At 45.3% G+C, this 24,520-nt stretch overlaps 1 protein-coding gene across 1 annotated transcript in view; it reads left to right on the plus strand.

Annotated features, from left to right (window-relative positions):
* Positions 1-24,520, plus strand: part of FAF1 (Fas associated factor 1) — a 264,708-nt gene that overhangs the window by 116,022 nt on the left and 124,166 nt on the right. The window contains exon 8 of the mRNA XM_073643500.1: positions 16,021-16,107. Within this exon, the coding sequence (XP_073499601.1) occupies positions 16,021-16,107 (87 nt within the window). The remainder of the gene's footprint in view (positions 1-16,020; positions 16,108-24,520) is intronic.

The raw sequence follows: 24,520 nt of genomic DNA on the forward strand, positions 1-24,520 counted from the left end.
ACACACCAGGAAGAACACCCCCCCCACACACACACCAGGAAGAACACCCCCCCCACACACACACACCAGGAAGAACACCCTCCCCCCCCCCCCACACCAGCAAGAACACCCCCCCCACACACCAGGAAGAACACCCCCCCCACACACCAGGAAGAACACCCCCCCCCCACACACACACACACCAGGAAGAACACCCCTCCCCCCCCCCCCCCCACACACACCAGGAATAACACCCCCCCCCACACACACACACACACCAGGAAGCACACCACACACACACACACCAGGAAGAACACCCCACCCCCACACACACTCACACGCACAAGGAAGAACACCCCCCCCCCACACACACACACACACCAAGAAGAACACCCCCCCCACACACACACACCAGGAAGAACACCCCCCCCACACACACACACCAGGAAGAACACCCCCCCCCACACACACACACCATGAAGAACACCCCCCCACACACACACACCAGGAAGAGCACCCCCCCACACACACACCAGGAAGAACACCCCCCCACACACACACCAGGAAGAACACCCCCCCACACACACACCAGGAAGAACACCCCCCCCCACACACACACCAGGAAGAACACCCCCCCACACACACACACCAGGAAGCACACCCCACCCCCACACACACTCACACACACCAGAAAGAACACCACACACACACACCAGGAAGAACACCCCACCCCCACACACACTCACACGCACAAGGAAGAACACCCCCCCCACACACACACACCAGGAAGAACACCCCCCCCACACACACACACCAGGAAGAACACCCCCCCCACACAAACACACCAGGAAGAACACCCCCCCCACACCCACACACACCAGGAAGAACACCCCCCCCACACAAACACACCAGGAAGAACACCCCCCCCCACACCCACACACACCAGGAAGAACACCCCCCCCCACACACATCAGGAAGAACACCCACCCCCACACACACACCAGGAAGAACACCCCTCCCCCCCACACACACACCAGTAAGAACACCCCTCCCCCCCCCCACACACACCAGGAAGAACACCCCCCCCCCCACACACACACACCAGGAAGAACACCCCCCCCACACACACACCAGGAAGAACCCCCCCACACACACACACACCAGGAAGAACACCCCCCCCCCCCCCCACAAACACACACACCAGGAAGAACACCCCCACCCCCGCACAAACACACACACCAGGAAGAACACCCCCCCCCACAAACACACACACACACCAGGAAGAACACCCCCCCCACAAACACACACACACCAGGAAGAACACCCCCCCCCCCACACACACACACACCAGGAAGAACACCCCCCCCACACACACACACACCAGGAAGAACACCCCCCCCCCCCCCCCACACACACACACACACCAGGAAGAACACCCCCTCCCCCCCACACACACACCAGGAAGAACCCCCCCCCACACACACACCAGGAAGAACCCCCCCCCACACACACACACACACACCAGTAAGAAAACCCCCCCCCCCCACACACACACACACCAGGAAGAACACCACCCCACAAACACTCACACACACCAGGAAGAACACCCCCCCCCCCCCCCACACACACACACCAGGAAGAACCCCCCCCCCACACACACACACACCAGGAAGAAGAACCCCCCCCCCACACACACACACCAGGAAGAACACCCCCCCCCCCCCCATACACACACACACACCAGGAAGAACACCCCCCCCACACACACACACCAGGAAGAACACCCCCCCCACACACACACACCAGGAAGAACACCCCCCCACACACACACACACCAGGAAGAACACCACCCCCACACACACACACCAGGAAGAACACCCCCCCCCCACACACACACCAGGAAGCACACCCCACCCCCACACACACTCACACACACCAGAAAGAACACCACACACACACACCAGGAAGAACACCCCACCCCCACACACACTCACACACACACCAGGAAGAACATCCCACCCCCACACACACTCACACGCACAAGGAAGAACACCCCCCCCCCCACACACACACACACCAGGAAGAACACCCCCCCCACACACACACACCAGGAAGAACACCCCCCCCACACACAAACACACCAGGAAGAACACCCCCCCCCACACACACACACCAGGAAGAACACCCCCCCCCCCCCACACACATCAGGAAGAACACCCACCCCCACACACACACCAGGAAGAACACCCCTCCCCCCCACACACACACCAGTAAGAACACCCCTCCCCCCACACACACACACACCAGGAAGAACACCCCCCCCCCCCACACACACACACACCAGGAAGAACACCCCCCCCACACACACACACCAGGAAGAACCCCCCCCACACACACACACACCAGGAAGAACACCCCCCCCCCCACAAACACACACACCAGGAAGAACACCCCCACCCCCGCACAAACACACACACCAGGAAGAACACCCCCCCCCACAAACACACACACACCAGGAAGAACACCCCCCCCCCACAAACACACACACACCAGGAAGAACACCCCCCCCCCCCCACAAACACACACACACCAGGAAGAACACCCCCCCCACACACACACACCAGGAAGAACACCCCCCCCCCCCACACACACACACCAGGAAGAACACCCCCCCCCCCACACACACACACACCAGGAAGAACACCCCCCCCCCACACACACCAGGAAGAACACCCCTCCCCCCACACACACACCAGGAAGAACCCCCCCCCCCACACACACACACCAGGAAGAACACCCCCCCCCCCCCACAAACACACACACCAGGAAGAACACCCCCCCCCCACAAACACACACACCAGGAAGAACCCCCCTCCCACAAACACACACACACACCAGGAAGAACACCCCCCCCCCCCCCCACAAACACACACACACCAGGAAGAACACCCCCCCACACACACACACCAGGAAGAACACCCCCCCCCCCCCCACAAACACACACACACCAGGAAGAACACCCCCCCACACACACACACACCAGGAAGAACACCCCCCCCCCCACACACACACACACCAGTAAGAACACCCCACCCCCCCCCACACACACACACCAGGAAGAACACCCCCCCCACACACACACACCAGGAAGAACACCCCCCCCACACACACATACACACCAGGAAGAACACCCCCCCCACACACACATACACACCAGGAAGAACACCGCCACCAAGAAGAACCCCTGCATGGAATTTGTCTGTTCCGCGTGGGTTTCCTCCCATGTTCCAAAGACATACTAATGAGGAATGTAGATCGTGAGCACCAATGTGGACAGTGATGAGCATGTCTGTACAACGCTGTGGAAATTAATGGCGCTATATAAGTGAGTAAATAAACATTGTCCCCGATTCATCAAGACCAGTGAGGAGACGTGCTGGAGTCAGAAGCTTCTGATTCATCAAGAGGTGCACACCCCTTAATCCAGAGTGTCTGACAAGTGGTGTGCTCCTCACCATAACTCTTGCTCCAGTCGGGGACTTGAATAAGGAAGACTCTGGCTCGTCGTGAATTAGATGATCTGTGGTGCCACTTCATCGTTGGTCTCCGTTTTCAGCTGTGTGCAGCTGTGAGAAATGGGTGTGAAAACGTCAAAAAATCACATTTTTTTTGCACAAGGCCGAGTTTTGCGACTTTTCAAAAGCAATTTTTACCAGAATTCTGGCGAAATTGCTTTGATGCATCAAGGACCTTAAAGTCATAAAAAGGGCATTAGGGCATTTTACAAGAGAGGAGAGAACCCAAACCAAGATGACTACAATTTGTGATATGAACGTACCTTCAAGTAAATCTTTTTACGTTTCGTCGCGTCCGTGACCTCGGACAATGTCTACAACTGTAATTATTCTGCATTTCAAGCATTTTTTTTTTAACACTTGAACGCATTGAAAAGATGTAAAATGACATTGACCATAAATGTTTATACCCAAAGAATGAAGAAAATGTCTACGACGCAGTTGTGCCGGCCGCCGTGAGGGCTTTGACTCGAAGGTGGCGTGATTATTACATTTTCTTTAACAAAAATTTGGGTTAGGGGCAAATTCCTTGTGATCACGTTGCAGATAGATACTGTAGGAAGATACTGTCGTCTCGCGTCTCCTCCAGAAGGTACTGTTGCAGATGAGGAGGTGGAGGAATTTTTCTTACAAGCTGCTGTGCGCTCATCTCTTGATTTCTCATTATTGTCTAATTAATACCAGAGGTCAAAATTATCATAATTCACCTCTCATGTTTTTATATCCTTTATTAAATATGCAGTATAAGTTACAGGGTTCTGTGGTTAGACAACACCAATATATAATTTTCTTTACCAGTTTACCTAATGGTATGTATCTACTTTTCTATAGCAATGGAATGAATGCCGCTACATTTAACGTCTTCATTCCACCAGCAGAAAAGTCACCTGACTGCTGCAGCCAATCACACCCTGCAGCGGTTCTGCTGCTGGTGAAAGTTATCCACTCTTCTGGTGTCAGTGCAGGTCTTAGAGTGGACTGCGTTGTATTCAGGTGGGTGGCGGTAGGTGGGTATCACTTAGTTTGTAATTCTTTTTTACAGCTCCGAGCTCCTGGGGAACTTTTTTTTTTGCATGGACAAGCCCTTAATTTTTTTGCCCTATCTTTGTTCCCTAGGCATTTATAAGCTTCTGTCAGATGGGGCTGACGATTGTTTACTCTACTATCCCTATAGAGAACTCTTGATTGCTTAGTCGGGCTGAACATGCATGTGCATGAAGGAGTTGGAAGAGATATGTAGCTGGACATATACATGAGATAGCTGACAGCTCTGTCTCCAGAGCTTCACATATGCACAAACACTCAGCTCTGCTGTGCCATCATGTGTTTTCAGCAGGGAGAGAGAAAGAGGCCGCGGTCAGACAGCTCTGGCATCGTCAATCTCCCCTGGAATCAAAGGATTGGGTGTTAAAATTCCAACTTCCCGATCAGTCTATCCCCCAAAATCATAGTTGAGAGGATAGTCGGGAGGCGCCCATACAGATCAGGTGATGGGCCAAAATAGGCAAACTTTGTAACCTTTCATTTAAAGTGTTTGCTTACAAATAAAAGGTTTTCTGCTGCCAACGATTCTGAAAAGTTTTGCTCCTTTTTCAGAGACCCTGGGAGGGAAAAGATACTTTTTTTGAGAAGTATCTATAGGTTTTGATCTCTTCTTACTCCTGGAGTTTCAGTGGAAATGAGGTTATGACGTATATATTGTGTAAATCGAGTCTTTTCTGGATGATCTGAACCACGTTGCAACTTCTGTAATTCGAGTACCACTTATCTTAGGGACAAAGTTGCCTGAGGTGTCGAACATTTACTGATTTACAGTGGAAACGAGGTTATGATGTATAGATTGCGCAGATCGAGTCTTTTCTGGATGATCTGAACCACGTTGCGACTTCTGTAATCTGTAATTCGAGTACCACTTATTGTAGTGGCAAAGTTGCCTGAGGTGTCGAATATCTGCGAAACCTTTACTGATTCACAAGTTGATCTTTCAGCGAAGGAGAATGAACCTCAGCCATCTTCAGTATGTTTTTGAACCCTCCAGCAAATTGATACATGAAATTCCATCCGTAATGCCGCGCCGTACCCCCCAATCCTGGAACAATAGCATGTGTCTTTAGTAAGTGATAAATGTGAAGCGAGAGCGGGCAGCGTTGGCATCTCCTCAAAACAAACTAGTTATCCCCATGAATTGATTTCATCAAACATTACCTAAAATGTTGTGGATGGCAGGCTCACCGCGGGGGCCGCCTGTGATAACTAGTTTTCTTTCAGATAAGCTGTTAAGCAGGGGTCACTGTGCTAGAATAAGCGCGGAGAATACATGTTCGCTGGCAAACAGGAGCGAATCTTTGATCACTTTTGTGCGGCACATCAGTCTGGCATCGTGCTTTATACCAACACAACACTATAACAAGATGAGGCCTTTCAAGCCCGCGATAGCCCAGGAATGTTATTGAAATCAGTGCTGTTGCCGATAAGTTAATATAAGAGGCGAACACTGTTCATTTCATAATGCCGCATGGTGCGATTCCCAGCCGAAAGGAATGCGGGGAATCTGCTTCTTGGTGATGCTGTTTTAACTCTTCAATCCCTGGGTTGTAAATTGAGGGGTGGCCTGAAGGGGTATTGGCTTCTCGTGAAATTATACCATGTTGCTAGAACAGGGGGGAGTCAGACCTCTATGATCCTAAGAATTAAAGGGGTATTCCCATCTCCAAGATCCTATCCCAATATGTAGTAGGTGTAATAATGATATTAGCAAATACCTCAAATTAGAAATGTAGTATAGTTCTCCTGATTAGCTATGTTGCTCACCCCAGGTGCAGGACATTGCCGTAGCTTAGGTATTCATGGTTACAACCACTCATGTAGTGACACTTAGTTGTTACTGGTCATAACCATTCATACCTAAATTACTGCAATGCCCTGCACATGAGGTAAGCGACTTAGCTAATCAGGAAAACTATACTACATTTCTAATTGGAGGTATTTCCTAATATTATTATTATTACACCTACTACATATTGGCATAGGATCTCGTAGATGGGAATACCCGTTTAACATTAATAGTTGTCGCCTATGCTTTTGGATCGATAGTTGTCCAATTGACGGGCCCAATTATCCCATGAACATAAGAATATTGTTGTGAAATGCCCACCCCTCCAGGAATCGAGCAATTGACCCATCTGTTCTTTCCCTATGAGACTGCCGAATGTAATAAAGTGCTGTATATAACAGCCCCATGGAGAATGAATAGAGCCACGGGCAATTTCTGCAGCACAGGTCATTCAAATGAATGAGGTCGGTTGCGGTTCCCTGCACAGTGGCTGGGAGCAGTGACCCCCAACTTACACAGTAAAGTCATATCCTCCCTTTATGAGATGGGAAACACCTTTTAGGGTCTGTTCACATATGGCGTTTCAGCTGCAGAAAAAAAGATCGCAACATTTTTCAGTACCAGCAAAGTGAATGACGTCTCAAATCTCATGCACATGCTGCTTTTTTTGTTTCTAATCTACAGTTTGTTAATTTTTTCATAATTTTTTGCAGCATTTTTCATTTAATTTAAATGAATGGGAAAAACACACGTTAACACGTATCAAACACATGTCAAAAAGCGCTTTACACAGAGTTTTTACTGCCTCCACTCTGGTTTCTGGTTCAGAAAAAAAAGCTGCAAAAATGCTGAGTGTGAATATACCCTTAATCTTCCTGGGCCCTAGTAGTACACATTTTTTTTGCAAGTTCTCCTATCAGTGATGCCGTTCTGTACAGGATCTTCAGGGGTAATAACGATTTGTATTTTTTTCCACACTCTAAAAATTAAACACAAATGGTTTTATTGTCTTTGTCTTTGTGTGTGTGATAAGAGAGACAGTGTGAGTCACATTAGTAGAACTAGTACCGGTCCTTTTTTCACAGAAAGCAAAGCTTTAGTTTGCTGCCCTTGTCCTGTATTTAAAGGGAATCTGTTAGTGGGTTTTTGCTATGTAATCTAAGGGCAGCTTGGGGTAGGGGCTGAGACACAGTTTTCAGTTATGTATCACTTATTAGGCTGTGTGCTGCTGTTTTAATACAGTGAATGTTTTATCTCCAGGAGATGATCACTGCCTGGGCTACAGTGCAGGTGAGTCCTGGTCAGACCACGCCCCCAGCACTGATTAGCAGCTTACTGTCAATAGATAATGTAAACAGCTGTGATGTGGACGGGGCTATCTTCCTGAGCTCTGCTTCATGCTACATCTAAAAACTCTGGTTGTATCACAACTGCTGCACCCTCTAGGTTAAGTGATACATTGCCGGAATCAGGGTCTCTTTCCCTACATCATGCTGTTCTCTTACATAAAAAAAAACCTGGTGGCAGGAAGAATATGCGTTAAAGGGAATATAATATGTGTGTGTGTGTGTGTGTGTGTGTGTGTGTGTGTGTGTGTGTGTGTGTGTGTTTTAAATAAAATTGATGTGAACAGACCCTAACCAGAGTATCCTACTACTCCCCCCCTTTTGGCAGTGCTTGCAGGAGGTCAGTTATTATGCAGCCCCCTGGAAATGACTTGTGAAGATCTTTCAATGAGGTTGTGCCATTTAATAAGATATAAAATAAAATGTACTGTAATCCTGCGTCTTACCTCCTCCACGTAACGGAAATCCTGCTCCTTTATTATTTTCTATAGCTTGGTTTTATCTAATGGTCTGGATAAGATCACTATTTGTTAAGCTGAGTCTTCATTTTCAGGCTTCATTAAGGGAGTTCTGCTGTTGCTGCTGGATGCAATGAAGTAGAGATTGGTGTTAATCCTTTTCTATAGCCCTGATTGCCCAAAACTAATGAAGTAATCACAGATGACCCAGGAGGGGGGCTCACAGGTGTTTGTAAAGGCCACAAATCCATCGCCTTGATGCTACTTCCCCCCTCTTGTATTCCTGTGGATACTGTATGATCGTTGCTCACCAGCGTGACATTAACACAGACCACACCACAGATAGAAACATAGTCTGGAGCTGTCCCCTGGGAGGGCGACCTGTCGACGAGACGTCCATGGTATATCTTCCTTACTGACCAATAGAATGTTTTGTGTTCCTGTGTAAGATGCTGTGGTCTGGATTATTGGTTAAGCTTTGTATAGTTGTTGTTATTATTAATTATCATAGTGGCATTTATTCCATGGCGCTTTACATGTGAAAAGGGATATACATAATAAAAACAAGTACAAGAATCTTAAACAATACAAGTCCGCTACGGGTACAGGAGAAGAGGGGACCCTGCCCGCGAGGGCTCACAATCTACAAGGGATGGGTGAGGATACAGTAGGTGAGGGTAGAGCTGGTTGTGCAGCAGTATGGTGGAGTGGTGGTTACTCCAGGTTGTAGGCTTGTCGGAAGAGGTGGGTCTTCAGGTTCCTTTTGAAGGTTTCCACAGTAGATGAGAGTCTGATGTGTTGGGGTACAGAGTTCCAGAGTAGGGGGGATGCACGGGAGAAATCTTGTATACGATTGTGGGAAGAGGAGATGAGAGGGGAATAGTGAAGGAGATCTTGTGAGGATCGGAGGTTGCGTGCAGGTAAGTACCGAGAGACTAGGTCACAGATGTATGGAGGAGACAGGTTGTGGATGGCTTTGTATGCCATGGTTAGGGTTTTGAACTGGAGTCTCTGAGTAATGAGGAGCCAGTGAAGGGATAGGCAGAAGGGAGAGGCTGAGGAGTTGCTGGGGGACAGGTGGATTAGTTGGGCTACAGAGTTTAGGATAGATTGGAGGGATACGAGAGTGTTAGAGAGGAGACCACAAAGCAGGAGGTTGCAGTAGTCGAGGCGGGAGATGATGAGGGCATGGGCTAGAGTTTTTGCAGATTCTTGATTAAGGAATGTGCGATCCAGGAAATACTTTTGAGTTGGAGTCGACAGGAGGTGGAAAGGGCTTGGATATGTGGTTTGAAGGAGAGATCAGAGTCAAAGGTTACCACGAGGCAGCAAGCTTGTAGGACTGGGGAGAGTAAGCAGCCATTAACTTTCTTAGTCCATGAAAAATAGAAAAAAGGTGGCACTCACCATCTTCTTAAAAAAACATTATTCCATGTCCTTAAAACATTGCAGCGGTGTGATCATGTGGATGCTGGACGGACGTTTCTCGCTAGCTGCGCTTCAACGGGTCCTGACCCACATTTTTTCATGGTGAGCTCCCAAGTTACCAGAGCCATAGTGTGATCCACCTATCCAGAGTAGGCTTGATTGTATCAGTATGAAGTGTTTTCTGGTGCCAGCTTTTTTCTTTTTCTCGTCCAGTGGCCATTGATTTTCATGTATAGATCCATTGTGGGAGTTGAGTTAGATTGGGTAAAGATGATTAATTCTGTTTTGTCCATGTTAAGTTTTAGAAATTTAGCAGAGAAGAATTATGAAATAGCGGACAGACGTTGTGGGATTCTGGTTAGTAGGGAGGAGATGTCGGGTCCAGAGAGGTAGATCTGTGTGTCATCAGCATAGAGGTGATACTGAAAGCCGTGAGACTCTATGAGCTGTCCCAGGCCGAAGGTGTAGATGGAGAAGAGCAGAGGTCCTAGAACTGAGCCTTGGGGTACACCGACAGACAGGGGGTGAGATGAGGAGGTGGTTTGTGAGTGAGAGACACTGAATGTCCTGTCTGTTAGGTATGAAGAGATCCAAGATAGGGCGAAGTCTGTGATACCAAGAGATGAAAGAATCTGTAGTAAGAGGGAATGGTGCACTGTTTCGAAGGCAGGTGGCCAGGTCCAGGAGGAGGAGGACAGAGTAGTGTCGCTTGGATTTGGCAGTTAGTAGGTCATTAGTGACTTCAGTCAGGGCAGTTTCAGTGGAATGATGTGGTCGGAAGCCAGATTGTAAGCAGTCAAAGAGGGAGCAGGAGAGGTGGGAGGGCAGTTCATGATGGATGTGTTGTTCCAGTAGTTTTGAGGCATAGGGGAGAAGTGATATGGGGTGATAGCTAGACACAGAGGATGGGTCAAGTCTTTTTAAGGATGGGTGTGATCGAGGCATGTTTGAAACCAGAGGAGAAGACCACAGTTTTAGTGACATGTTAAAGAAATAGATTAGGGTTGGGATGAAGACTGTGTGAGGTTTGGGATGAGGTGGGATGGGATTGGGTCAAGTGCACATGTGGTGAGATGTGATCTGGAGATTAGATGGGAAAGTTGATCTTCCTTAATGGTGGAGAAGCTGGTTTTGGAGGAGGGCTGAGTTTTTATGAGGAGTGGCTGTGGCATCTGTAGGGCAAAGCTTTGTCTGATGTTATCGATCTTCTGCTTGAAGAATGAGGCATAGTCTTCAGCTGAGGTGAGAGGAGAGGGAGGAAGTGCTGGGGGACAAAAGAGAGAATTGAAATTGTTGAATAGCTGTTTAGGGTTGTGAGACAGGGAGGATACAGTGGGGAAAAAAGTATTTAGTCAGCCACCAATTGTCAAGTTCTCCCACTTAAAAAGATGAGAGGCGCCTGTAATTGACATCATAGGTAGACCTCAACTATGAGAGACAAAATGAGAAAATAAATCCTGAAAATCACATTGTCTGATTTGGAAAGAATTGTTTTCAAATTTTGGTGGAAAAATAAGTATTTGGTCATTTACATCATCATCTCAATACTTTGTTATACATCCTTTGTTGGCAGTGACAGAGGTCAAACGTTTTCTGTAAGTCTTCACAAGGTTGGCACACACTGCTGCTGGTATGTTGGCCCATTCCTCCATGCACATCTCCTCTAGAGCAGTGATGTTTTGGGGCTGTTGCTGGGCAACACGGACTTTCAACTCACTCCAAAGGTTTTCTATAGGGTTTAGATATGGAGACTGGCTAGGCCACTCCAGGACCTTGAAATGCTTCTTACGAAGCCACTCCTTCGTTGCCCTGGCGGTGTGCTTGGGATCATTGTCATGCTGAAAGACCCAGCCACGTTTCATCTTCAATGCCCTTGCTGATAGAAGGAGGTTTGCACTCAAAATCTCACGATACATTGCCCCATTCGTTCTTTCATGTACACGGATCAGTCGTCTTGGTCCCTTGGCAGAGAAACAGCCCCAAAGCATGATGTTGCCACCCCCATGCTTCACAGTAGGTATGCTGTTCTTTGGATGCAACTCAGCATTCTTTCTCCTCCAAACACGACGAGTTGTGTTTCTACCAAACAGTTCTACTTTGGTTTCATCTGACCATATGACATTCTCCCAATACTCTTCTGGATCATCCAAATGCTCTCTAGCAAACTTCAGACAGGTCCGGACATGTAATGGCTTAAGCAGGGGGACATGTCTGGCACTGCAAGATCTGAGTCCCTGGCGACGTAGTGTGTTACTGATGGTAGCCTGTGTAACGTTGGTCCCAGCTCTCTACAGGTCATTCACTAGGTCCCCCCCGTGTGGTTCTGGGATTTTTGCTCACCGTTCTTGAGATCATTTTGACCCCACGGGGTGAGATCTTCTGTGGAGCCCCAGATCGAGGGAGATTATCAGTGGTCTTGTATGTCTTCCATTTTCTAATTATTGCTCCCACAGTTGATTTATTCACACCAAGCTTCTTGGCTATTGCAGATTCAGTCTTCCAGCCTGGTGCAGGGCTACAATTTTATTTCTGGTGTCCTTCGACAGCTCTTTGGTCTTCACCATAGTGGAGTTTGGAGTGTGACTGTTTGAGGTTCTGGACAGGCGTCTTTTATACTGATAACAAGTTCAAACAGGTGCCAGTACTACAGGTAAAGAGTGGAGGACAGAGGAGCCTCTTAAAGAAGAAGTTACAGGTCTGTGAGAGCCAGAAATCTTGCTTGTTTGTAATTGACCAAATACTTATTTTCCACCAAAATTTGAAAACAATTTCTTTCCAAATCAGACAATGTGATTTTCAGGATTTGTTTTCTCATTTTATCTCTCATAGTTGAGGTCTAACTATGATGTCAATTACAGGCCTCGCTAATCTTTGTAAGTGGGAGAACTTGTACAATTGGTGGCTGACTAAATACTTTTTTCCCCACTGTATGAGAGATGAGAAGTAGGATTGTTTTTCTTGCAGTGAGCGTGGACTTGAAAGAAGTGAGGGACTGTTTGAATGTGATGAAGTGCTCGTTGGAGTGGGATCTTTTCCATCTCCGCTCAGATCCTGCCTCAGTTCTTTAGTCAGGTTGGTGTGCCAGGGTTGCCTGTTGATTGTGCGAGCTTTGGTATGTGTGAGGGGGCGACCGATTCAAGAGCTGCAGCTGATGTGGTGTTATATAAAGCGTCAGAAGCATCTGCATCGTGTAAGAAACTTATGTCTGTAAGAGGGAGAAGGGATTCAGAGGTAGTGTAAATCAAGGTGTTTGTGTTTTCTGCTAGGGTGTGCAAGTTTGTGGAGTGGCGATTGTGCACCTGGAGAGCAGCGGGCAGAGAATGTAAGTAGGTTGTGGTCAGAGAGAGGGTGAAGTGAGCTAGAGAGGTTAGATGGGCAACAATGGAGGGTGAAGTTGAGGCCCATCATTGTATGTCCTCGAGTACGGGATGCTCAGAAATGGCACCTGTTTTAAAAGCAGTTAAACTGGGTACTAGCCCAGGGAACCTAAGAAATAAACCAAAATGATCATCAGTGGTTAAGTTTTTAATATGTATGGTAATTGTTTTGTCTGGTGTAATTGCCGCTTTTCTTCTGAACAAATGTCTTTTGTTCCTGCGCCGATTCATCCCTGAGTTACAGCCCAGTATAGATATCTAGTCTTGTTATCCAAGGGGGCATGCTCCTCATAATGATGCACATAGAAGAGTTTACAACACCTCTTTGGCTATAAAAGAGAAGAAGAGGCCTTATGTCAAGAATGGAGAGATGCAAGATCAAAAACAATGTCAGATTCCGGAGAGCTGTGGCGTTTGCACGAAGTAAAAAGAAATTCTATATTTATGACAAGTGACGGGTCACCTTTAAGAGTCTATTATTTTTGTGCTGCATTATTTTTGAGCATTATTTGGGCTAAACATGTCTGTATAATCTGGGGAGTACATGACCCTATTGTCTGTAAATGAAAGAATTTTTATGGCACTAATATAAGGGCTAACATTAAAAGAAAAGTCATCTAAAAATGGCAATCTGAGGACCACACTCTTTTGTGCCAAGGGCCCCTTTTTTCCAAAATAATAAACCGGCTTAAAGGGCATGGTTGTTCATCACTTTAAGGGGTTTTCCACTACTCAAAAAACCCCTTTTGAATCCCTATGTGTTTCCCCCTAGTGAAATAATAACCCTTTTACTCCCCTCCGGTGCTAGCGCCGTTCGCGTGACAAAATGTAGCCAAATCAGCTCTGGTTTCACTCTCTTCTCTTATGGACACAAGTGACATCTGGAGGTCTTGATTTGTCCAAAGGCAGGGAGAGTGAAACAAGCGCTGATTGGCTGCAGTGATTGTGTGACATAAAAATGTTACTCTATCCCCAGGAGAGACAGTGCTGGAACAGCACCGGAGGTGAGTATGTGTGTTATTTTACTTTGGGAAACCTGTAGTGATTCACAAAGGGTTGTCTGAGTAGTGGACCACACTTTTAAAGGGATTGCAAGGTGAAAAAAAAGTTATTGCGTATCCACAGGTTAAGAGATAACTTATTGGTCAGTGGGGGTCCGATCGCTGGGACCTGCACAGATTAGCAGAACAGTGGTCAGACCCCCACCGATCAATAAGTTATCACTAGTGATGAGTGGAAGTGCTCTTTACTAGAGTTTGCCTGGGGTGCTCAGGTATGCATCAAATAGCGCGGGTGCTAAAAACATGCAGGGATTGTCCTTGTGGCTGTCTAACAGCTGTGAAACATGCGGCCGTGGAGACTCTACCATGTTGCTCAAGCACCCGCGATACTTGCTGCAAACTCGAGTAGCAAGCACTTGAGCTCATCAATTGTTATCACCTATATTAAGGATCGGTGAAACTTTTGTTTTCACCCGTCAACCTCTTTATTAAGAAGGAATAGTGTATGGCGTCTAGAGGAGCAGCGATGTGATGTCTGATGGTCCCCATTAACTTTTCTTCACCTTTGGTAAACTCAGTGCAGACTTATACGGCTCAGTTTTGATATTAGACTTTGATTTCCCAGTAAGGAACACCTTCCTGTTCTTTATTCATCTAAGACAGTAAATCCCATAGTATTGCACGCCTGCTTCTGGGATGTTCCCGCACATTGAATTGGTTTCATCATTTCTGCAGTGAATGTCCCCTGGCTCTTCTTTCTTCTTCAGAGGTCAAGCAGGACCATATTGGTTGACCTTCCTCTATATACATGGACTTCATTGACCTTGCCCTGTAAATATACTGGTCATGAAGGTTTCTCTGCAGCAAAGGGCAATTAACACATGTCCACACAAGCGTGCCAGCTTGTCGGTAATTGTGTTGTCTACCGCAGGGCCGTGTTAAGCACACTGCTTCTCCCTCCTTTTTTTTTTTTTTTTTTTTTTTTTTTTTAAAAGCCACTTTCCAGTTTCAGCAAAATATTTACTGTATTATCAAAAAATGTGTAATTTTGATTAAAATACTTAGTGTGTCACTTTTATATAGTTTTCAAGATATCTAAGGAGAGATGATGCAAACAGGAACTAGAATTGAAAGGCAAAGGTGGGAGGAAAGTCATTATACTATATCATTAGAGACACATGAAGCCGCTGGAAACTGCACTGACGTGGTTTAACCGTAACTTGGTTCTATGTTATTTATATATTTTTTTTAGTACTGATGTTTGCAGATAAACATTAGATGTATGTCAACTGAACCAGAAAACCAACTAATGTGAACACAGATGTTCCCACCAGGGCTGTGGCGTCAGTCGTGGAGTCTGAATCAGCGTCTGTCCATTTTGGTGAAGTCTGAGTTGGAGCCGGTAAAAAATGGACTGACTCTGACTCCTAAAATATATAATAAATGGAGTACAGTAGTACAATGCAGAATGTGCTGTAAATGTTTTCATAAGAGTTTTGGAAAGTTATGAAATGTCCTATAAATGTCTGTTCTGTTCCTGATCTAAGGATCTCAGATTTTAGTTGAGATGAATCTGTGCTGCACTTTATGTACACGCTCAGTAGTGAGGAGTCGTAGAGTCGGGAGTCAGGGAAATTGAGGAGTCTGAGTTGGTGGATTGGCTTAGCGACTCCACAGCCCGTCACTTTCCATGACGGTAGATGTTGGTGGGGGGGTAGACGGATCGGGCAGTTGGATTTCAACATGCCTAATCCTTTAGTTGTCGAGGCAATAAGCCCCTGCCAGAGTTGTCTAGCAGCGGCTTTCTTCTGTGTCCCCATTCAGGACATATGCAGGCCGCGAATGTTTTTGTGTGGAGGAATAAACAGGCATTTTTACAACAATTTAAAAATGTCAGGAACATTAGGATTGGAATTTTCTCATGAAACATTGGGATGACTAGATCCTGCACTGTCGTGCCCCCCATCTTATGTTTCAGTTATGCGTCCATTGTGTGATTTGACTATTTTTTTTTATTCACTAGGTAAAAAGAAACGTCTACGATCTCACCAGCATCCCTGTTCGCCATCAAATGTGGGAAGGATGGCCTCCATCTGCTCAAAGCGACAGCGTAAGTTGCCCTCTGACTGCACTATAGGTTTGCACTCGGGCGTAATTCCAAGATCGTAATTGCATTGCATGTGGCTGGTAGTTTTTGGAACTTGCAATGAAACCTGATTTTATAAAAATGGCAGCAAGCAGCCCAGTAAGTTACACATCTCTGGAATCAGGGTGTCTGTCCCTCAATCATGCTGCTCTCAGATTAAATAACAAAAAGTCTGCTGATTTCTTTTAATGACTATTTCGGCAAGTTAATAATCTGCGAACGATTATTTGTTCCAGTTATCGGAGGGAGGGTTTGGACGATCTGATTCTTCCTGCAATCGGCAACTGCTAGATGCAACTAAAATAAAGAAAAATAATAATATAAAAAAAACTATTATATTAGCCTTGAGATCTGGAAAGTACAGAGGAGGCTGCTGCAATTGCTGCAAAAAATCCAAAGTTTTTTGCATTTTATTTTAAAGGGGAAATTACATGATGAATCATGGCCCCTCTCCTGTCAGCGCAGTATTTTCTTAGCTCGTTCTCGGGGGTCTTCCGCATGCTTGCATCTATAAACTGCCCCATCGCCACATACTTTTGCAGATCTTGTTTGAATAAGACACAAGCCTTGTTTTTCACCATCGCATTCTCTGCCGGACTCATAGAAGATGGTGCTATATCGTTTCCGCACGAGAGCCTCTCTAAAGCCTCGGCTGCCGTGTATATAGAAGTAAGATGTGGCTTGCCCCGGGGGACATTGTTACTGTGCAAATTACTAACATTTCTTATATCAAATGCGCTGTGGCAATAATAAGTCTTAATATATCCAGTTGAGAGCATTTCCTGGCTCCCTACGTGAGTCGCTGGCTGGTGACTAGGACCTGCAGATGATGCCGGTGACGTGTGAACCTGGCTGACAGAGAACGGAGCAGAAAACACATATAATAATGGGTTTTAAACACCCTGTAATATTTGTATCCGCTTGTAAACTTTGGTGTTTTTTTTACATATTGCTTTATTATTTTGGTGGATTTTTTTCCACTGTGTTTGTAGCCCCAAAAAACTTTCTTGCCATTTGTTCACTGTAAGTCAATTGGAAAATGTCATTTTATGCCAGTTTTCTTTTTACACTCATTCGGTCTCTTTGCATGCTCCAGTCTTGATGATTAATTTTTTCTTATGTATTCCCATGGATTTCTCTAAAACGCATGACAAATACATGTTTGTATTTAAATTAAAAAAAAAAGGCACACATAAAAAGCTTGTAAATGTTGTATAAAATTCATGGTGGTGTATTAACAAAAAACCCTATTAAAGACAAAGGATATGCCATAAATGTATGATAAATGCGGTTCCCAAGACAAACGATCTGTCATAAATATTTGACAAATGCAGGTCCCTCCCCTTGGACCCACATCAATCTTGAAAACGGGGCGTTATTGTCTAGGAATAGAAGGATAGCTGCGCGCTGGAATTTGCAAAACTCCCATGCAAATGAATGCAGACAAGTATACATTTCCAACTTTACACTAACTGCAGGGCCCCGTTCTCAGCATAGATCCGAATCCCAGCAGTGGGACAGGCATTTATCATACATTGATGGCATATCCCGTATCTTTAACCCCATGGTGTTTTGACGGTGGTCGGGGCGGGTACTGAGTTGGTAGAGACGTCTTTTGGTGTCAGTGCATTAGCGCTTCTGTAATCTAGGTCAGGTTCCCCCGAGATGTTTTTTCCACTCTTGGGGCTCATGCTATGTAACAAACACATGTAAATAGAATATATTCAGTGCTGTGGAAACAATGCTGCAAAGTAAGAATGCTTCCGGAAATAGTTGTTAATAGTTTATTTTTATCAATAAATGTAAAAGTGAGCAAAGAAAAGAGAAATCTGAATCAACAAATATTTGGTGTGATCATCCTTTGCTTTCAAAACCGCATCAATTCTTCTAGTTAGGCTTGCACAAAGGGATTTTGTAGGATTATAGAAAGATGTATGAGTAACTGAGTTAACCAGAGACGGTGTTAATAATCATCGTTTTCAGATGTAGGTTAAAACACAGTCATTAACTGAAACAGAAATATCTGTGTTGGAGGCTTAAAACTGTATGAGCAACACTTAAATTTTGCTACAAAGGTGAGGCTTTGAAAGACCATATCATGGCACAGGTCACTTACAATGGCAATACTGAGCACAGCAACAAGATAGGTAGTAGTTATACTGCATCAGTCAGGTCTCTCCTAGGCCAAGATTTGAAAGCAGCCTGGGAATTCAAGATGTGATGTTCAAGGTCTTTTGAAGAAGCACCAAGTAATAGGCAACTTTGAGGACAGAAGACATAGTGGTCGGCCAAGGAAACTTAGTGCAGCAGATGAAAGACCCATCACATTTCCCTTTGAAATTGGAAGATGTCCAGCAGTGCCATCAGCTCAGACCTGGCAGCAACCAGCGGGACTCAACTACACCAATCTACTACCATTTGGAGAAGTCTTGCCAAAAGTGGTCCTCATGCCTGAATTACTGCTAATAAAACCATGCCTTCGAAATGGTAACAAGGGAAAGTGACTCAACTATGCATGAAAACATAGGTACTGGGGTGCAGAAAAATGGCAGCAGGTGCTCTGGACCGAGGAGTTGAAATGTGAAATATTTCATTGTAACAGAAGGCAGTTTATTCGATGAAGAGCTGGAGAGCAGCACAATAATGAGGGTCTGCAGGAGCAGTGAAGCATGGTGGAGGGTCCTGGCAAGTTTTGAACTGTATTACAGCTAATGGAGTTGGAATTGTGGTCAGGATTAATAGTGTCCTCAATGCTAAGAAATACAGGCAGATGCTTATCCATGATGTAATACTATCAGGGAGGCATGTGATTGACTCCAAATTTATTCTGCACCAGGACAAAGACCCCAAACATTCAACCAATGCCATGAAGAATGATCTTCAGCATAAAGAAGAACAAGGAGTCCTGGAAGTGATGACCTGGCCCCCACAGAGCTCTGAATTTAGCATTGTCCAGTCTGACTTAGATTACATTTAAATGACTGTGGCATTTAAAGGGAATATGTCAGCAGGATTTTGCTAAGTAAACTATAGGCATTGTCAGGTTGGGGCTGTTGCACTAATAAAAATGATACCTGAGGTGAAGAAATCGGTCCTGTGTTGGTTGTGTAATCAGTGTTTGCAGTTTTGATGAGTTAATGAGATTCTCGTGATTCTTGGTGCTCTAGGCCAGGTCAGCAAGATAAGACCTGTCCACAGACCGCCCCGAAGCACAAGTATGTTACTCATCATAGTGACAGCCAGACAGAGAGGGAGAGACCCTCCCTACAGTCCCGCCCTGGGGCACGAGCACCTCATTAACTCAAAACTGCAACCACTGATTACACAAGAACCACAAGATGGATTTCTTCACCTCCGGTATCATTTTAATTAGTGCAACAGCTTCAACCTGACAATGCATGTAGTTTACTTAGCAAAATCCTGCTGACAGGTTCCCTTTAAACTGTGCCCGGGAGATGCTTGCCATGGTAGCCGGGGGCTCGCTCAAGACTGGCGTCATAGGTGGCTGTGATTTTCTGCATATACTGCATTACAATTGTATGTAAAACATCACAGGTTCAGATCCCCCAGGTAGACTAAAAAAATAAATAAATAAAAATAAAATGTGAAAAGTAAAAAATATATATATTTTTTTAAGTTGGAAAACAAACATACAAAAAAACCCTCCCAACTTTGAATAACACTCCTTTTCCCTAGTTTGAAAAAAAAAAAAAAAATAGGCATATCGCTGTCTGTAAAAGCCCGCTCTTTTAAAATACAGAATTGGATAACCCCTACAGTAAACCATAGTACACCATGAATAAAAAAAAGTATCAGACATAGACATTATAAAAAAAATCCAAAAAATAGCTTCTTTATTTGCATCACAACAAAAATCTATAGAAATCACCCAGTAATTTACGTGAACCCCCATAAAGTGCTGAAAATAAATCAATTAAAAAAAATATATATAATATAAAAAATTATGGCTGCTAAAATGTAGAGAGGCAAATACAAAATAAGTAAAAGTAAAAATTGAAACTGGCTGGTCATTCATGCCTATTCAGGTCTGGTCAGTAAGGGGTTAAAATGGGGTTTTCGGTAAGTAAAACAAAGTCACAGTATAGGGAACGCCCCCCCCACCCCCCCAGATTCAGGGCTCCGCCCACATTTTTCAGAAATTCACTAATTATACTCTGCTGAAGAAATGAAGTCAGAATCGCTCTTTGTTTAAACTTATTTATTTAGAATTATTTTCAGTCTTTGTCCTATCGTATCTACACTGTATATACGGTACCTATCATGCTGTACGCCGCCATTTCCCCTTCTGCTGTACGTTCACACCGTACCGCTCCCTGGATCTGATGGTATCTAATAAATCATAAATAATTCATATATTGTTATAAATCATTTAAAAAATAACTGTGACTGCATTTCCCGGCGGACATGACGGCCTCCCTTCCCTTCTCCAGTGAAATCTGCTGCTCTGCATGACTTGTCAGTAGCACGTCTCCTCGCGGGGGAGCGGACGGGAGGGGTGGGCTACGTCTAAAGAATATTTTCAAGCTGTGACAGTGAAGCTGAGATTCACACAGAGGACAAACCCCCAGAAATCTCATTTTGCACATTAACAAGGGCACTTTTTGGTTTATTTAGTGAAGGAATAATTTTAACACTGTGAATTAATATGCCGAGTCCAATTAAAGAAGATGTTTATTTTAATCCCCGCAGATTTATCACTTTTTGTAACCAACTAGGTCTCGGCACAGGGACTAGGCTCCACTTCTCCAATTATTATTTTCCAAAATCCGCCAACCAATGTTATTGTAGCTAATAATCCAGATTGGCTAAATTGTATCCTAGATTTTCTAAATGTATTTCTTTCAAGCTGAAACCCATAATCCAATTATGTCATCCTGACTCGGAGCTTCGTGGTGCTCTATCCCATACGATCAATTCTTGTTTTATGAAAAATGAAGACATTTTAGTGGTTTCAGTAGATTATTACTGTGGCATGAGTTCACATTTTTGGATTTTGCTATGTTTTTCTAATCCCTTACAACCCTCTTAAATCATTAAAGGGGTTGTCCACTACTTTCACATTAGGGCATCAATGTATGATCAACCGGGGTCCCACACCCGGCTCCCCTGGCGATCAGCTGTTATCGGTGCCAGCGGCGGGGGCCGGCCGGAAGTCCTTACCTGCGGTGCTTGGCCGTCCATCTGTAGTGGCCGCCGCGGGGTTCTACACATCTGCTTCCCATTGAATTGAATAGGAGGCGGATGTGCAGTAACAAGCGCCGGCCACTACAACTTGACGGCCAACCACCGCAGGTAACGACTTCCGGCTGGCGGCCGCTGCCGGCACCAATAACAGCTGATCGGCAGGGGTGCTGGACCCCTATCCTACGGATAGGGCATCAATGTAAAAGTAGTGGACAACTCCTTTAATAGCATACCATAAGGGCGAAGTCAGATGGCCGTATAAATCGCAACGCAGTGCACGGACTGGCTGTCTGCTCTCCCGACCAGAGAGTGACGGCTTTATGTATTTCTATGCAGCTGTCACGCTCGGGACAGGAGAGCCGCCAGCCAGTTCGCACACTTCCTTCTGATCACAGTCTGATTTGTACGGCCGTCTTGAGTGCGCCCTTAGGATCTGCCATTAAAGGAATTGCCCAGTGAAAAAAAACAATTATCATTAAAGCAGCTTAAATTAGAAAATGAATCAATTGGCTGGTCGTAAGCTGCCGACTATGGTCTCTGTATATCTTCTTCCAGTTTGTCTAACACAGGAGAGCACATGAGTGGAGCTGTGGAGGCTGGATGACTGCTCACTTCAAAATCTCTGCCGCCCCTTTGTAAGTCTAAACATCAGCGAAGACAGAAGGGGGCTGGGTGAGCTAGTTAAATATGTCAGCCAGCCCCCCCTAAACACCACTCTAATTTCGTGCCAATACGGGAAATGCTCTTCTGTGTCAGTCACAAACCGAAACAGGATCTGCCGTGACCGGAGAGTGCAGCTGATTGTTGGCAATGTTTTAGATATTGACAAATTGTATTACTGATTTAATTTAGGTTTGTTTAAAAATGTATTTCCTATCCATAAGGGTTTGTGCAGCATTATTGGTCCGAGTGCGATCCAAGAAAACATTGAATCACATCCTGACCCATGTTATGCTATGGGGCCTTACACATGTCCGAGTTTGATCTGATATTCGGATTGTGCTCGGCCATGCAAGTCAATGATTGCATGGAAACCATCGGACTGCATTCTGATAACATCTGAGTGCAGTCCGATTTTCACTGACTGACAGAATGGAGAAGATGGAGAAATTTTTTTTTCTCCATGGTCTCCTCATCTGAGAGAATCGGATACCACTGCCCTCAGAGTGTGGTCCAGAGTGTGGTCCAGAGTGTGGTCCAGAGTGTGGTCCAGAGTGTGGTCCAGAGTGTGGTCCAGAGTGTGGTCCAGAGTGTGGTCCAGAGTGTGGTCCGCATAATTGACCTGATTCTCTCAGATAAGAGAATATACGCTGGTGTAACCCTATCCTAACATTGGGAATAACTTACTGATTACAGGGGGTATGACTGCCGGCGCTCCTCATGATCTGAAGATAAGGACTCTGCATATCCCAAGAATGGGGCTCTGTAGACCGTTGAATGATTTGAAGATGTGCGGCTTCTGCTCCATTCATTGCTTCGGGACTGCCGGAGAAAGCCAAAACTCTGTACTCCTCTGTTTCCAGCAATCCTATTGACAATTAATGGGGCTTAGGCCAACCGTGCAGACCTCTGCTTCATTTACAACTAGGCTCCAAAGCCCCAGTCTCGGGATCGCTGAGGGTCCCAATGGTCGGACTCCCAGAATCAGCAAGTTATCTCCAATACTGTGATTTTGGGAACAGTCCTTTTAATTCCTTTTTTTTTCCCCTGTAACTGGAAAACTCTATTGATTTTTGGGCATCCAACTTATGGGACCCCATTTAGCTCATCAAAATGATTAGACGTCTATATGGATAGTGTTGGGGTTTCGCACACTGCAGAATAGGATGGTGGGCTCCTCTTATGATCTACATCCCCAGTTGTGCTGGGATGTTGTATGGCCGTGCTGGCAATGTGGGGGGTCCTCGTTGGGTGCGGTAAGCGGTTTACAAAGTCATTGCTGACAGCACCCGCTCCATTGCTGCTCATAGCCACTTGTCAGTCAGTAGCCAAGTCGCGGCTGTTGACACAAACGTGGGAAGTGCAGACCTCGCCTCGTCCTGTCGCTTTTGTTGACCGTTGTGATCAGCACAGAATGAGCAGCCTCCGACTTTATTACTTTTCAAAGTACAAAATCCTGAAAGCTGCAAAACCCGGGCGTCCAAAAGAGATAAAATTACAGAGAGGCTGTGAGTGGCAGGCGTACATCAAACCTCGCGGGGGTTTGACAGGCAACGGATAACGTTATTAGACGCTTCTCGCCATAATTGCTGACATTTATCCAGTGTTTCACAGTATTTGCTAATGTATTAATGCAGTCAATCTCTGCCAGGCTTCACATGCCGCCTTAGCCCCGGCTTCTGTGGGATCCGCCAATGCGCGGGTACGGGCTGCGTTTCATCGGCTGGTTGCCGTAGTGACAGAGCCCGAAGATAAGCCGAGACAGAGCCCTTTTGTGATTGCTTTTCAGGTGACATTCAGCGGTGGCTTGTGTAGAGTGTCCTTTTATAGTTCCCGTAATGCAGAAAATGGTAACCACTTCTGACTTAACTATTTCTATTCTCTATTCTAGAGTAGAAGGATCAGCGTCACATCGGCCGAGTTACTATTTTTTCATCCGTTTTTTTTTTGTTCCTTTAGTCACTTTTTTGCAGCCTTTTTTATCCCCCCACCCCCCTAAGAAAAAAACGCTGCAACATTATTTTTTTTTTATACATCAAGTTGAATGCATAACGCAGATAAAACACTGAAAGAATTGAAATTCCGCATGTGTTGTTTTTTTTTTTTTTTTAAAAGGCATTGCAGCTCAAAAAAGAAAAATAAAATGCACGGTGTGAATGAGATATTAGAAATCTCATTTATTTTGCTGTTACTGTAAAGTGCAGCTTTTTTTCTGCATGAAAAAAAGCTACGTGTGAACAAGGTTTCATTTTATTATTATTTTCAAAGGGAAAAAAAAAATTATATATATATATTTATATATACACATAGTACAGACCAAAAGTTTGGACACACCTTCCCATTTAAGATTTTTCTGTATTTTCATGACTATGAAAATTGTACATTCACACTGAAGGCATCAAAACTATGAATTAACACATGTGGAATTATATACTTAACAAAAAAGTGTGAAACAACTGAAAATATGTCTTATATTCTAGGTTCTTCAAAGTAGCCACCTTTTGCTTTGATG

This window comes from Phyllobates terribilis, unplaced genomic scaffold (assembly GCF_046119375.1).
Source record: "Phyllobates terribilis strain yellow unplaced genomic scaffold, ASM4611937v1 Scaffold_8__6_contigs__length_399053987, whole genome shotgun sequence".
NCBI classification, from domain to species: Eukaryota; Metazoa; Chordata; class Amphibia; order Anura; family Dendrobatidae; genus Phyllobates; species Phyllobates terribilis.